The sequence below is a fragment of the Sphaeramia orbicularis genome, chromosome 19, assembly GCF_902148855.1.
Source record: "Sphaeramia orbicularis chromosome 19, fSphaOr1.1, whole genome shotgun sequence".
NCBI classification, from domain to species: domain Eukaryota; kingdom Metazoa; phylum Chordata; class Actinopteri; order Kurtiformes; family Apogonidae; genus Sphaeramia; species Sphaeramia orbicularis.
Genome location: NC_043975.1, coordinates 5,278,793 through 5,294,624, shown reverse-complemented (window position 1 = coordinate 5,294,624; position 15,832 = coordinate 5,278,793). Strand labels below are relative to the sequence as shown.

Below are 15,832 nucleotides of genomic sequence, written 5' to 3'. Positions count from 1 at the left end.
TTCTTTGGATAAAACTTTGTGTTCGCCTATAATTTCTAAACTTTTTGCTAGAATGAAACATAATTTTTTATGTGTATAGCATAATACAATGTACATCAATGTGATTAAAAAGTGAAACAAATAATCAAGTGTACATGTAAGCCTGTAGATATGTATTTGACCCCAGTGATAAGGTGCTGTGCTAGAAAAAAATGAAAATAACCCTGGAAAGTGCTTGAATTTGACCTTGAAAAATGTGTACAAACCCTGTAGAAATGTTTTAAATTGTAAAGAGACTTAATGTACATCCTATAGAACAGTAGAATCATAACAGAAACAATGATGCAACAAGTAAAAAGCCAGAATGAGGAGAAGTGTTTGATGTTGGTGAAAATGAAGAGGCTGAAGGAGAGCAGCTCTTCAGACATGGGTTAATCAGGGAAAATGCACAAATGACTAATTCCTGAATGAGTGTTCTGACCTTCTTCTCAGGTCACAGAAAACATAAACTGCTCAGTGTCATTCAGTCTGAAATCATCAGAGATGGGGTCATTTTTTTCCCATTTCAGTTAGATTATCTAAAATTGCAGTTTATGGTTGCAAGCTTTTGTAATATTATAAGTGCACATGCTGATATTGTTCCATTTTGTTATCCTCAAATTCCAAATTGGGATATTTGTGTAACTTTACTAACACTGCCGATGCATTTTATACACATTTCACAATTTGGCCAAAAATATAACTTTTATGGTAATTATGCAATGAGGCTAACTATTTTGTATTTGTTAAATTGTTCAGCCCTACTTTCAGGCAAAAGTTTACTAAATTGTTAATCAGATTATTGATGTGAATTGAGAACTGGTTCCGAATTGTCTATAATCATATACCTCTTGAGATTATCAGTTCATCATTTTTTTATTTTTATTTTTACACTTCATGTCTCAATCTGACAGGGAGAGATGGTCCAAAGGTTGGGATCATTTCACAAAGAAAGACATAGCAGTGACCATAAACCAGGGCTGTTAGACTCATTTTAGTTCAGGTTCCACATTCACACCAATATAATCTCAACTGGGCCAGACCAGTATATAATGGTGAAAAGAGTTAAATTACATCATGTAAATGTCCACATCTGTAAACTACCCTTTAAAAAATGTAAATAACACAAACAACCTGAAATTTCTAAAGAAAAATATGTGAAGTTTGAATAAAATTATGCCTCTGCTCACAAGTGCATTACAATTTATAGATTGTACAGGACCTATAAATGTACAAAACATATAATAACAGGCAGGATATTGTTAAAATTCCTCTTATTTCTCATAAGTCATTTCAAGTTGTTCATATTTGTTGAGGACTTTCACATTTTTTGTGAAAGGATAGATTGTAAATGTACACATTTACATATAATTTCACTTTTTTTACACGAAAACAAAGAGGAAAAATTTGTAGTTGTCATTATTTATAGGTTATTACCTCCGCCAAGGAGGTTATGTTTTTGCCAGGGTTTGTTTGTCTGTCTGTCTGTTTGTCTGTCCGTTAGTGTGCAGCATAACTCAAAAAGTTATGGACAGATTTTGATGAAATTTTCAGGGTTTGTTGGAAATGGGATAAGGAAGAAATGATTCAATTTTGGTGGTGATCGGGGGTGGGGGGGCCCACGGGGGGCCCATTTCCAACAAACCCTGAAAATTTCATCATAATCTGTCCATAACTTTTTGAGTTATGTTGCACACTAACGGACAGACAAACAGACAAACAAACAAACAAACCCTGGCAAAAACATAACCTCCTTGGCGTGGTGGGGCCCACGGGGGGGCCACTGATCAGCCTTGGCGGAGGTCTGCGCTCTCCGAGTGCTTCTAGTTATGATAGTATTTTACTGGTCTGATCCACTTGAGATCAAAACATGACTTCGACTACGTTCAGATAACAGGTCTTAATGCGCAATTTGATTTCTTTTTTTTTTCTTTTTTTGGTGAAATCGATTTTTTTTGTGTGCTCATTCATATTGCACATTAAATGCGACTTCTATCAGTTTTGAGTATGAGCTGAATGCGACCCTGAAGTCACCCGCATGTGCAAAAGAGGACCTGATAGAATACATGACCAGACAGGCTCAAACTGTGTTTACGGAAGTAAATATATTTTTCCCACCACTCCTCCTCCTGGGGACGCAGAATTGTGATGTTTGCCACATTTCAATGACGTAAAGGTCGGATAAATGTGACTGTTCAGACTGAAGTCGCATTGCAAAATATTGGATACATATTGGATTTAGGACCACATATGAAAGTGGCCTGGGTCGGATTTGTGCTGTTTTAACTGTCTTTAACAGATCGGATACAGGTCACATATGGACAAAAAAACAGGATTTGAGCCGCATTTGCCCTGGCCCTTGAGCGTAAATAATTGATTGTTAGTATCATCAGTGTAATTTTTGCATTTCACATATTCATCCCAGGGGCTGGAGTGGACCCTTTGGTGGCTGGTATGTTTGACACCCCTGTCATAAACAAATGCAGACCAAAGAGATCGCTCATAAATAGTCATGGAAAAAATGAGTAGACCACCCCTTGTTTTCTTCAGTTTCTTGTTCATTTTAATGCCTGGTACAACTAAGGGTACATTTGTTTGGACAAATATAATGATAACAGCAAAAATGGCTCATAAGAGTTTAATTTCAGAGCTGATATCTGTCCATTTTCCATGGTTTTCTTGATAATAACCAAAATCATTTCAATTCTTACATCAATATGTATGTCATTGTACTGACAAAAACAGTGCTTTTAGGCATTCCGTGTTTTCTTTTCTGTCTGTTTTAGTCACATGATACGCACAGGAGTTGGTACTTGATTGCATAACCATTATTTTTGATGACTTTTGAAGGTCTAAAAATTGTTTCCGCTACTACTTGACTGATTGGGTAAAAGACAGACACAGATAAAGGAAAACATTAATAACAGTGAACATCATCTGAGCAGAATCATTAAAATAGATGAAAAACGAAGACGCTGAGGGACAGAGGTGGATCTTAAGCTGTGGCTTAAAAACATCAGAGGAAATGAAAATCTGACTGTTAATAACACTGTTTTGCAGTTTAGAGCTAATGACAGAAAATGCTCGGTCACCTTCTGGTTTTTTCATTCATGCGTGGGATGGTGAGCAGCGATTGGCCGGCGGATGTAGAAGGGGCGTTAACCGTTCAGAAATCTGATCCTATGCCAGCCAACTCTGTGCTTTAAAAAATTAATGAAATAATAGAGGAGTGTGAGTGGCAGACGGTGATGTATCTGAAAAGTGTGAACAGTCATGCATTTACTTGTGCTGTAATTTGTTTTTAAAGATCTGCTGCCTGGCACCGAGCGCTGATTCAGCTCGACATCTAATCCAGTATTTATTGGACGAGCGCTGTGTTCTTCAAAATTTAATTTGTAGTAACGGACCTGGACAGTGATGTGCTTCTCTAATCGATGGCAGCTATACTTTGTTATTACAAAGCTGTGGAGAACTGCTGCACCGTCTTCATAACTGAACCCAGCACAAGGGTGAAATACACTATATGGACAAAAATATGTGGACACTTTGAATTCAGGTGTTTCTTTTCTAACAGGGGTCTGGGATACAAAACAGTAATGACTAATGGAACAATATAGTTTTATATTATGATAAATAAATATCATTGCGTTGGTCAGTTTGGTTTAAATTGTTATCTTTGCTTCCAAAATGCCTCAGAGATGGATTGGACTTAATTTCTCTCAACATTGATTTAGGCTTTTTTTTAATTCATGACTATGATTTTAAATGTTCTACCTCTAAATTTTTTAAATATTTTTTGTGCGCTGACTATAAAAAAATAATTTTCTACCAAAACTAAGCATCTACTTTCTTCACATCTTGGGAAGAAAAATCTTCCATTAAATGTTTAGGAAATATTGATGTGTTTGTCTTAAATCCTCATGAACAGGACATCTTACAGCTGTAGACATGATGTGTCCCAATATTTATGTCCATATAGTTTATAAACATTAATATTTCCTTAAAGTTTAATGGGAGATTTTTCTTCCTCAGTGAGACGTGAAGACTGTAGATGGTTAGTTGTGGTAGAAAATTATTTGTCATAGTCAGAGTATGACATTTTTTTTTCATTTATTTATTTGTATCAGACATGTAAATAGTTACAGTCCATAGAGTATAATAAAAACAATTCCCGAACAACAACAACCAACTGGAACATTATTGAGTTTAATACTCAACAATTTGGTATAAATATTAAACAGGAGTGGGGAGAGCGTCCCACCCTGTTGGACACCGTTTGTAACAGAGAAATCCTCAGATAGTACTGAACCCCAACGAACACAGTAAACCTGACTAGAGTACCAATATCCTATGACTCTGACAATATACATTGGAACTCCATCGTAGACCATTTTTGACAATAATTTCAAATGATTGAGACGATCAAACGCTTTGGAAGCGTCGAGATAAGCTACGAACATCTGAGATCCATGTTTGATATAGTACCGAATCAACTCCTTCAATGCAAAAACACACAGGTCAGTACCATGTTTGGATTTGAAGCCAAACTGGTTGAACATTGTACATAAGTAGAGTTCAGTCCTGTGAAGAATTATACCCTCCAACACCTTGGTTATAATATTAGACAAGCCAATGGGGCGATAGTTGTTTTTGTCACTAATACGTTTGTTTTTATCTTTAAGAATGGGAACAATCACAGTTTTTGTCAGAGAATTTGGGATATATCCATGCACAAGAACGGCCGAGAAAAGAATGGCCAAGACAACTGATAGATTAACACTGACAAACTTGAGATGCTCAGCAGTGAGCTGGTCACCCAGCGGCCTTCCCAGATGGAAGTCCTTTTAGTGTGTCAGCCACCTCATTAGCTGAGACTATCATGCCCTGGTCAAAGATATCACAGGACAGATTACTCACGAAAGAAGAACAATCACTACCACTGACGCGGTTAAATATGGACTCATAATGTTCCCTCCACATATCAGGGATTTCATCTCCAACAGAAAAGCCAACCTACTTAGGTAGATTACTGTTCATCTTATTTCTAACATCTTTCCAGAATTCACGATCATTCTTCATTAATAAATTGTTTGCCAGTTTATCAGCCACAATAGATTCTCTATTATTTCTACACCGACGAAATGCATATTTGAACCTTGAGCGAGAAGATCACATCAAGTCAAATATCGGACCATTCCTCGGCTTACCTACATCTTTCCATATTAAATATGCATCTCGGGCCTCATCATGAAATGACTGAACTTCGTCTTTCCACCCAGGGACATTATGACTAGAATTCCTCCTGACCCCACGAAGGTCACAAGTACATGATGACAATACATTCACAACATCAATATAAAAACGATAATATCAGCCCTATGGGATAGATCTAAATACTGAGGGTCTCTGCACCGTAAGCCATCACCAATATCTATACCAGCCAGTAATGAACCTGTACTGCACCAATAATTTTCCAGGTCATTTGTGGACACCTTGTTCCAGTTCACCTTCTGGAAAATTTCATTCGACACAGAATTGGACACAGAGGGAACAAAATCAATTCTGTGCCTAAATGAAACTGGGAAGTGATCTGACAATATAATGTCATGTAAAACTGAGATATCATGTACACAGGACAATGTGTCATCAGTCCATGTGATATGATCCAGCCAGGAAGTAGTGCTCCAAGCAGGACTAAGAGATGTATAACTGTCAGGTGGGAGATCCTTCTGATCAGCTAGAGTAAAACCATAAAATCTAAAAAGAATTTCACTGAACAGGGACTGACGGGATATATCCGGATTGAAATCACCAACCACTGATATGCAGGTGTTATCAATTTCCTGTATATGGCAGAAAATATTTTAGAAATTTAGAGGTAGAACATTTAAAATCATAGTCATGGATAAAAAAAAAAAAAGAAAATCAATGTTGAGAGAAATTTTGTCAAAACCATCTCTGAGTCATTTTGGAAGCAAAGATAACAATTTAAACCAAACTAACCAATGTAATGATGTTTATCCCAATATAAACTATGTTCGGACATTAGTCATTATTGTTTTGTATCCCAGACCCCTGATAGAAAAGAAACACCTGAATTCAACATGTCCACATACTTTTGTCCATATAGTGTATGACTGGGGCCATTATGCTATAAGACTAATGATATGTGGATTGAATTGCCATGACTTGGGAAATATAATAATAGAAATGGAACAAAAAAATTATAATTGTTCACTCAAGATAGGCTTTCATTAAATATGCTCATTATCATTTGTTGCTTTTCCATTGACCCTCAAATTGCGCAAATATAACTTGCACATACAAATTTACCTAATGGAAAAACAATTTTGCCAAAACTCTTGTTTTTCAATTAAACGTTTTTGCGCTGGCTCGAGGTGGTTTTTTCGGGTATAGCACAATTGGAATATCACACAAAATTGTAATGGGAAGATCTTTTTCCACAACTAGAGTGACGTGAATAAAAAAAAATATGAATGTTGACGGACGTTACAAGTGAAGAAGAAGAATTAAAAGAAACATGGAGCGGTATGTGTGGACCCACCAGGAAAGTGAATCATTTTCTAATTTAGTACGGGATAGAAGGGTAATATATAATAATAATGAATATATCTGTAAATCAACACCATATTTACGTTCATTGCCATGTTTGTGGAATGACGTCTTCTGTCATCTCGCAATAATAAACAAATCATCGCATTTGTGAATTAATGGATAAACCGACATCACGCACTACTGTTTTTTTGACGTTTACTAAATATCAGTTAAGTTTTGCGCAGATGTCCAATGGAAAAGCCACTACTGACTGAATGCCTGAATTCAACATGTCCCAATACTTGTGTCACATAATTTATCAATAAATGACCACATGTCGGAGCTGAGTTAAACTTAGGTCAACTGTTCAGGAAATCTTAATGTACCTGTTATTGTCATCACCTGGCGTCTGGAACACACATCTTTCTGAGGTTTTTGTAATCCGGTTTGTTTTTTTTGTGCTTTTGCAGAGGAATTGGAAGAGGAGAAGGAAAACCCAACAGAGACAGAGCTAACAGAAAAACAAAAACACCAGCTTCGCCACAGAGAGCTCTTCCTGTCCCGGCAGTATGAGAGTCTACCTGCGACACACATCAGGTACAAGCCTTGGCCGCTGTGGATTTCTTTATTTTAGCATAATTTAAACACCGGTCGATGCTTTTCTGTCTGCATGTTTGCTATAACAAGGCTCCGAGGAGACGTTTTAATGGGCTTGTAACATGACACTAAGCACCAACTCCACCTCATCATCTGTCCACACATGAATCACACTTAGCTTTTGGTTGGGATTGTGCACCAGAAATATAGGCAAAGAAAAGCATGTCAGATAAATATAAATGAATAAATATGTAACTATAATTGTTCATATATCTACTGATTTTCTCTGGTGGTTTATGTATCTTTGTTTTGATTGAGCACTTGAAGTAATTTTGGCATTCTCGTATGTGTGGTAATTTGTAAGTAAAGATTATTTACATTTACATTTATGCATTTGGCAGATGCTCTCTCTCTACTTTATTTTTAAAGCACTTTGAAACAACCACAGTGGGCCAAAGTGCTGTACAGAAGAATAAATAAAAACCAAAATAAAAGAATAATTTATAAGAACAGACTGAAGACATAAAACAGCTGTACGATTAAAAACAGTGTTGTACCGAAGAATAAAAAAGCAAAATAATAGAATAAAATACAAGAATAGATTAGAAAGACATAAAAACAGCTGTACAATTTAAAAGCAATAAAAATAAAAACATAAACTATATATATATATATATATATATATATATATATATATATATATATAGGTAAATATTAAAAATTCAGGAATCTATGCCAGAAAAACAGGAACAGCACAAAAAAATATGCATCAGGATGAAACAAATGTAACAAGATGAAATATGAGGGTTATTATGTAAAAATGAAAGAAGAATGATGTAGAAGACATAAGGCATGGAAAATTACATAAAAGACTCAACAAAAGATGTTAAAAAAAAAAAAAAAAATCTATGAGAAAAAGGTCACATCGTCATGTAAAGGATGCAAGATGATGATAAGCTCTGGACCTCTGTCTTTTTTCAACCATGTAGGCAATGACAGAGAAAATGTTGCATTCAAGTGCAGCTTGGAAATTAAAGAATCCTTGCCACAGAAATGGGAAGAACAGCAACAGGATGCGAAACATGCATCTAGATAAAAAAGTTATAATGATGAAACATGAGGGTTATAATGCAAAAACGAAAGGGAAGAATGGTGTAAAAGACAAGTCAAAAACAGGAAAAATGACTTAAAAGATTCAACAAAAGATGTAAAAAAAACAATGAGAAAAATATCACAATATCACATAAAAGATGCAACAAGATGAAAATGATGATAAGCTTTGGACATTTGTCTTTTTTCAACCATGTAGGCAATGACAAGGAAAATGTTGCATTCAAGTACAGCTTAAAAATTTAAGAATCTTTACCACAAAACAGGAAAAACAGGAACAGAACACAAAATATGCATCAAGGTTTAGTGATGAAACATCAGGCTTATTACATAAAAATGAAAGGGAAGAATGGTGTAACAAGACATAAACATGAAAAGTTACATAAAAAACTCAACAAAACGGTGAGAAAAATGTCACAACATCACGTAGAGGATGCAAAAAGAGGAAAATGATGAGCTTTGAATGTTTTCTTTTTTCAACCATGTATGGAATGACAGAGAAAATGTTGCATTCAAATACAGCTTAGAAATTCAAGAATCTATACTACTAAAAGAAAAGCTGTAATTAGATGACACATGATTATAATTATGTAAAAAAAGTACAACAGAAAATGACAAAACAATAGAAGAAAAGAAAAGGATGAAAATAATGGAAGAGATGTAACAAGATGAAGTTCATATAAAAGAAATAAAATGAAAACAATATAAAATACACAGAAGATAAAAATTATGTAACAAATAAAACATGTAAATGGAGAAAATGACAGACATAACCCGACAAAACCAGTGTTTTAATGGTGTAGGAGTTTATAATAATGTCCATGTTGTGTGTTAATGACCCGAGGAGACGTACATTTTTGCTGGAAACCACTTTAAAGTTTCTCCAGTGAAGTGAATAATATTTTCCATATTGCCCAGTCCTATTTCACCCGACTGTGGACGAGTGTTATATGTGTCCACGTGCAGGCAGTGTCCATGAGTAGTCGTCCATCCGTCCGTGAACAGCCGGACAGATGGACGTCATGCTCACTTCCTGTCTGTGTGTCTCATGTGTGGTCTCTGTGTCTCAGGGGGAAGTGCAGCGTGGCTTTATTGAACGAGACCGAAGCTGTTCTTTCATACCTTGACAAAGAGGTGAGTCTGGAAAAACCACATCAGCTCTACACGTCGTCATGGTTTCAGATCAGGTTCCACATTCAGCCCAATATGATGTCAGCTGGGTCAGACCAGTAAAAGAATCACATAATAACCTATAGATAATGACAATTCCGAATGTTTGTCTGTCTTTTAGTGCAAAAAAGGACATTAAATTATGAAAATATTTACATGTTAAACTATCCAAACAAAAAGATGTGGATAACCTGAAAAAACTGGAATTTTTAAAAGAAAAATAAGTGCAATTTTGACAATATTATGCCTCAACTTATCATTTATACATGTTCATTATGGATCAGACAATATTTAGTAACATGGAGATTAGTGTTAAAATCGCACTTAATTTTCTTTAAGTATTTCAGGTTCATATTTTTTTGTTAAAGGATAGTTTTCAAATGTAAATATTTTCATCATTTAATGTTTTTGCACTAAAACAAAGAGAAACATTTGAATGAATGAATGTTTATTTTCAGTTAAATACAAAATACAAAACATACATATAAAAAAAACAACAACAACAAAACAAAACACATACATATTAAAAAACAACAAACAAACATAAAATTAACACATTTTGTAACTGAAAAAGGAAGAAGCTGAAGCCGGAGGCTTATTTCTGCTTCTCCTATTCACATCCTTAATTCATGTCTACACCCGTAGTTGCAGCAGGTAAATACTTAAACACAAATTATACTACATTCAGTGTTATAAATCATTTTGTAATCATATTACTTTCATAGCCCTTCAGAATTTGACAAATTAAAGTCTTTTTGAAACTCAACAGTGAGCTACACAATTTCACTTCCTCCTTTAATTCATTTGAAGTTGTCATTATTCATAGTAGGGCTGCACGATTTTGGCAAAAAAAAAAAATCCCGATTTTTTCCTCTAAAAACTCGATTTTCGATTTCGATTTTTGGGTATAACTAGAAAAGGCAACAGCAGTCAACATGTCGTTTTCGTGAGCAGCCCACAATGCAAGCCACTGCTCTGACCTCAAAGCTGTGATGGGATCACGTGATGAACCTACAGTTTTGTTTTGTTTTTTCTCTTCATTAAATCTTTGAAATGAAGTAGAGTATACAAACAATGTATACAACAAGAAAATAACATAAGTTTGTCAGGGGGAATACACTATAAGAAAATGTCCAAATCAGAGCAAATACTGATAGTTGTTACAACCTTTTTGTTTCCACATTTATCTAACAGCTTTAAATAAATTTCAACATCTTACAAAACATAAATAATATTTGGTTTTGTGTTACAGAACTTACATTTGTGAATGAAAAATTTAGCAAGTAAGAGGACTAAATTAATTATAAAAAAAAAAAAAAAAATTTTTTTTTTCTTTCTTTTCTGGGTATCTGGCCCACAGAAGTGATACCAGTGTCAGTCAGTGACAGGCATCAGTCGTGTGTGCGTGGACCAGGTTAATATGAGTGATCCACATGCGGTTCCATTTAAACTGGGGGATCCGTGCGTGGAATAGACCGACCCAGGACACACTGGAGGGATTCTATGTGTGGAGCTGGTGGATGTGTGTGGGCACAGGGCTGTGTGGGCTCCTCTGCTGAGGCTGATGACCCCGAGACCCGGACCCGGTTCGGAAGAAGACAGTACGGTACGGATCCGGGACAACGGAAGATGAGTGATCTGCTTGCAGTTATATTTCAATTGCGGGATCCGTGCGTGAAGCCACGGCTTATATCGGTATAAGTACTGCGGGTTCATGAACAGATTTAACGTCCGGTCATTACACGGACTTCTGTGAAAGACCGCTGTCACAGGAAGAGCCTACGGTAGCCCGCAGGCACGCGGAGGCACGCGGCCCGGAGGCATGAGAGAGATGAAATCGATTTTACGATTTCCCTTTTTTAAAAATTGTCCTAATTAAAAAATCCGATTTCGATTTAAAATCGATTAATCGTGCAGCCCTAATTCATAGGCATAATGTAAAATTTTTTTCACATTAATCCAAGAAGAAAATTTTGAGTTATTTCATTATTTATATGTTATGCCATTATTTTAACCCCGCCTCCTGAAGGGGAAGCAAGGGGTATTGGTTTTGGTTCAGTTTGTTTGATTGTTAACACTCGAGCAGCAAAATTATCAGTTGAATTCATACCAAATTGGGTTTATAGATTGCCAGTGACCCAGAATAGACGTCATTACATTTTGGGAACAGTAGGTCAAAGTTAGAATTTTTTTAATGAATTTTTAAAATCTTTTTTTTTTTTCTATTTACTTATAATGGGCGAAATTTCAAATGTCTGTAGCAGCAAAACGATTGGTTGAATTCATACCAAATTGGGTTTATATATTGCCAGTGGTGTAGAATAGATCTCATTATATTTTGGGAAAAGTAGGTCAAAGTTCAAATTTTTAATAAATTTTTTAAATCTTTTTTTTTTTTTTTCCCACATGTACTTATAATGGGTGAAATTTCACATGTCTGTAGCAGTAAAAGTATTGGTTCAATTCATACCAAATTTGGTTTATAGATAGCCAGTGACCCAGAATAGATGTCATTACATTTTGGGAAAGTAGGTCACAGTTTCAATTTTTTGTGAATTTTTGAGATCTTTTTTTTTTCCCATGTACTTATAATGGGTGAAATTTCACATGTCTGTAGGAACAAATCAGTGGGTGAATCCATGCCAAATTTGGTTTATAGATTGCCAGTGACCCAGAATAGATGTCATTACATTTTGAGAAAAAAGGTCAAAGTTCCAATTTTTTTATGAATTTTTAAAATCTTCCTATTTCCTTATAATGGGTAAAATATGTGCGAGGGGCGGGGTTTGTTGTGCCTGACACCACTTGTTCTTATTTATTCTTATTGTTTTTTCTTGTTCTGTATGTAGAACCTGAACTAAAAGCAGTTCAACATCCTTGACTCTTAATATCTTCAGTGTAATTTTTGCATTTTGCAAATTCATCCAATTTTCCTGGATTGGACTATTTGGCGGCTGGTTTCGGCCCACGGACCGCATGTTTGACACCCCTATTTTAGGTGTTTTTGTTTCATGTGAGATGTTAAAAACCAAAGCTATTTCCTGTAAATCAGGTGTTCCTTTAAGAATGACCTTTTCAAAAACAAATGAGGATTAAATTTCCAGCTAAATTTCTTTAAAAAAAAAAACATTTCAAACAAAGGTCTTTTCAGACTAAAGATTCACAATGAGAAAACTGAAACACCACTACGACTAGACAGGGCGGTGCCTCGTTTCCATAGCGACGGCTCTCTGATGGATTTTCAGGCTTGTTTTGCAGCTGCGTCTAATTTATAGCATCTTAAAATATGAATGAGGATCATGATCGTTAGTTAATACAGTTGTGTCTCTAGTGTTGATGAAGTGAGGAAAACACAAACTAAAGGGTCGGCTGCTTTTTCTGTAGAATATGTATTTAATTATTTAATCCATTTGAACTGAAACCAATCAGCCAATGAGCAAAATAGTAGTTTCACAGATTCCACAAAGGAAATAAGGGTTTCTTTGTTTTTTTTTTTAATAAATATATCACAGTTTTACCTTTTATTATGTCAGAGAAAATGCCTGATTTGGACATAAGGTGAAGAAACAGATGAAACTTTGCTACTCTGGTAAATTTTTAAAATAGAAATCACATTTTTTATGCATTTATTTGTGCATTATCTACCAAGAAACAGAACATCAGAGCTCATTTGATAAACTGATGATATCAGTAGAACTTGGCAGCATTAATGATATTAACTTAGATTAGAAGGAAAATAAGAGTTTAAGAAATAATAAAAACCCCAGATTTACTCAGATGCTTTACAGTTGTTTAAATATTTAGTTAAAGGTTTATTAATGATAATAAAGTCAGAGATAATTTCATTTTTTGTCTTTTTACATTATTTTTCTTTTTGTCTTGTGTCATCTTTTCATTATTTTTGGTCTTTTTTTCATGCCTCTATTTTATTGTCTCGTTCATATCTTTTTTTTAATCTTTTTTGTCCCTTGTTAAATAATTTTTGTCATTTTTGGCTTTTTAGGTCTTTTTAAAAAGTGTTTTTTTGTCTCTCTTTAGGTTCTTTTTTCATCAGTTTTTGTCTCTTTCATCTGTTCATTTGTCTCATTTAGGTCTGTTCATAATTTATTGTCTTTTTATGTCATTTTTGTCTTTTTTTACCACCTTTAAGTCTTTTTAAATAATTTTGGTTGTTTTCTTCTCTTTAGGTCTTTTTTAATCAGTTTTTGTCTCTTTCATCTATTCATTTGTGTAATGGAGTGTACATTTTTCATAATTTCTTGTCCTTTTGTGTCTCCTGTTGGTCTTTTTTTCCCCATTATTTTTAACTTTTTGTCTTTTAATGTCTATTTTGTCTCCCCTAGGTGTTTTTTGTCATTTCCCCTACTTTTTTTGGGTCGTTTTTATTTCTTTTTTGCCCATCATTTGTCTTTTTATGCCATTTTTGTCCCTCATTTGGCTCTTCTTACATCATTTCTGTCTCTTTTAGGGAATTTTACGCTTTGTCTGTCAGACTTTTTATTAAATGTATTATTCATGGTTCTCAAATTGAATCTGTCTCTTTACTTTATCAGTGAAGAGGTTTGCTTTGTGTTTCTCCGAGTTATTAATAATTATTGCAGGATTTCCCCTCATCACTGTCAGCACCACAGACATTCTAAGCACTACCTAAAAGCCAAATTATTAATGTAAAATCAATACAAATGGCTGCATAAGTAACTAAATGATTGCTCACAGATCTAATGGTTAGCAAGTTTTATCGGAGATTTTCAGATGCTCTTGCTTTGCCACATCTTATTTACTCAGTGATGGTAATAATAATGTGGAAATATATATTTTTAAAGAAAACTTTTAATAGAGTTAACTTCTTTTCCCCATACTATCAAATTTAGGGAAAATACTGTGACGCAAATGTAACCAAAGCCAAGAGAAAACCCTGATATTGTAATAATTCAGGTCCAAAAAGTGCAGCAGTTTCAGTCAAATAACAAAAAAGCCATTGCAGTATCTCCGCCCGACACAAACCCAGGGAAAACCCTCTGTACGGTTGTAAATTTAGACATAAATCAGTCACGTATTCCTGCAGTTTGAGCCCAGATGCTGTTTACACGCTGAACCATTATCATCAATTTTCCTCAGATTACGTTCTGTTGTTTCAGCAGCCGTTAACGCGCTAATAAATGTTCCCGCTGTGACCTGTAAATATGCATGTGTTATATTTTTTACATCCTAGTACTGACAGGAGGAAAAGGCAGAAACACAACAGCCGGCTCACCCAATGTTTCCACACCTGATGATACATTTATTCCTCTGGTCCCAGTAAAAGAAAAATATATATAGAACTGGAGGGAATGTCACTGGAATACACAGATATGGATGAAATACGGAAAATAAAAGAAAAAAATCCACATTATCTGAGATTTTTTAAAAGGTTAAATATTGAGCTACAGGTTTGGTACAATGTCTAATAAAATCAAAGATAGTAATTAAGTTTTTTTTTTGCATATACACATGTATTTTATGCATAATTTTTGTCTTTCTTGCATCAGTTAATTTTTTACACCTTTTATTGCAAGATTTTGTCTCACTTTCAGCTCTTTTTTTATGTCATTCTTTGTCGTTAGGCTTTTTACATCATTTGTCTCTTCTTTTTATAGTCTTTTAACTTTTTTTAGGTCTTTTTACACTTTTTTGGTCTTATTTAGGGTCTATTCACCATTTCTCTTTTTTTCATTAGATGTTTTTGTCTATCAGACCTTTTTATGTCATATCACTGAAGTTTTTTTTTCACGTCTTGTCTTTATTTGCTTCGTAGGCAGTTTTTTAGGATCTTGACACCTCTTTTTTTTTTTCTTTTTTTGAGGTTTTACACTATTTTCATCTTTTCATGCCAGGTTAATCTTTTTCCTCATTTGTCTCTGTTTTTAGGATCTTTTTCCTAAGTTTTTTTTATTTATTTATTTTTAGGTGTTCTTACACTTTTTTTGGTCTTATTTAAGGTCTCCTCACTATTTATCTTTTTCTCGTTTGGTGTTTTTGTCTCTATCAGACCTTTTTATGTCATATCACTGAACTATTTTTTTTACATCTTGTCTTTTTATTTGCTTTATAGGGAGTTTTTTGATCTTGACACCTCATTTTCTCTCTTTTTTTGTTTAGGTTTTTCGCTATTTTAATCATGGCAGCTTAAACTTTTTACATCATTTTTGTCTTTTTCCAACTTGATGTCATTTTCATCTTCCCTCATTAATATATATCGTCTCTTGTGTTTACTTTGTACATAATTTTGGCTACTTATTCCATTTTCAACCTTTCATTTCCATTTTTTCTACATTGGTTTTGTTGTTTCTTCTGTTTTCATCTTAATATTGTCCGATTTTTTTCTTTCCTCCTTAATTTATTG

The 15,832-nt window shown here is 34.5% G+C and overlaps 1 protein-coding gene across 1 annotated transcript in view; it reads left to right on the top strand.

Moving 5' to 3' along the window:
• Positions 1-15,832, top strand: part of LOC115410304 (metastasis-associated protein MTA3-like) — a 96,769-nt gene that overhangs the window by 20,053 nt on the left and 60,884 nt on the right. Inside the window, exons 4-5 of the mRNA XM_030121905.1 lie at positions 7,044-7,170; positions 9,351-9,414. Of these exons, the coding sequence (XP_029977765.1) occupies positions 7,044-7,170; positions 9,351-9,414 (191 nt within the window). The remainder of the gene's footprint in view (positions 1-7,043; positions 7,171-9,350; positions 9,415-15,832) is intronic.